This window comes from Trichinella spiralis (assembly GCF_000181795.1).
Source record: "Trichinella spiralis strain ISS 195 chromosome Unknown Scfld5734, whole genome shotgun sequence".
Classification (NCBI taxonomy): Eukaryota; Metazoa; Nematoda; class Enoplea; order Trichinellida; family Trichinellidae; genus Trichinella; species Trichinella spiralis.
The window spans coordinates 11,883-12,712 of record NW_003532673.1 but is presented as its reverse complement, the minus strand read 5'-3'; the positions used below and the strand labels follow the sequence as shown (position 1 = coordinate 12,712).

At 33.9% G+C, this 830-nt stretch overlaps 1 protein-coding gene across 1 annotated transcript; it reads right to left on the bottom strand.

The window, feature by feature from the left end:
- Nucleotides 1-280: 280 nt before the first annotated feature.
- Tsp_12293 (conserved hypothetical protein) lies at nucleotides 281-771 on the bottom strand (the record flags this gene model as incomplete). Its single annotated transcript, XM_003366609.1, has 2 exons — nucleotides 281-429; nucleotides 657-771. Coding segments are annotated over 2 exons (264 nt in total), but the record flags the coding sequence as incomplete, so codon positions are not given.
- Between the last annotated feature and the right edge of the window lie 59 nt (nucleotides 772-830).

The window sequence follows — 830 nt, the reverse complement described above, 5'->3', positions numbered from 1 at the left end:
TTGTACAATGCTTTACCCTGTTTCACCACTTGACAGACGTGTTTCAATTCCTTTTCGGTTCTTGCTACCGGAAGACGGAGGGAAAGACCTTGGAAAAGCATTACCGAATCATTTTTATCGCCTATATCTTCCGCTTTCTGCTAACGATAAGTGACGCTTCACCATTACAAAGCAGAAAATGTATTTGGTTTCTATCACAAAGGTTATCAATTTCTATCTTTATAAACAGCCTCCCAACGGCTTACAGCGTAGTAGCAATATCTTCGTTCTCGTCGATATCTCATATCATAGCAATATCTCGTTTCTTATTTCTTGCCAATAAAAGACAACCAGCAAGTTTTTCGAAATAAACCAAAATAATACTTTTCATCGACACTATTCTCGATCTTTCGCTTACGATCACTCTCGGTTCACGAGAATAGAGTAATTCTTAAAAGAAATGGCATACTTACTTCCGGCAACTGTAACTACAGAAATAAATGACGTGCAAGATCAAGAATAAATAATGATTCTGCAATATTATTAAGAACAGCACTTGACTGTAGATTCAAAGTTATCCGTTCCTATTTTCTGCGACATTTTTAACGTTTATTCTAGAAGGAAATGTAATTTTCATTTATAAAATGCTTCCATCTAAATCATGTATATAATAATACCGCTTGGCTCGCAAATAGATTTACATACAATTCCTCGGTATAAACTACCGTCTGATGTACTGTGGGTTGCTTTTGTGAATTGCCTATATTTGTATATGCATTTCTTTTCTAGAAACTAATAAAATTAATTTCTTTTTCGATTAGTTTCACATTTTTAATTTAATAAAGAAACCA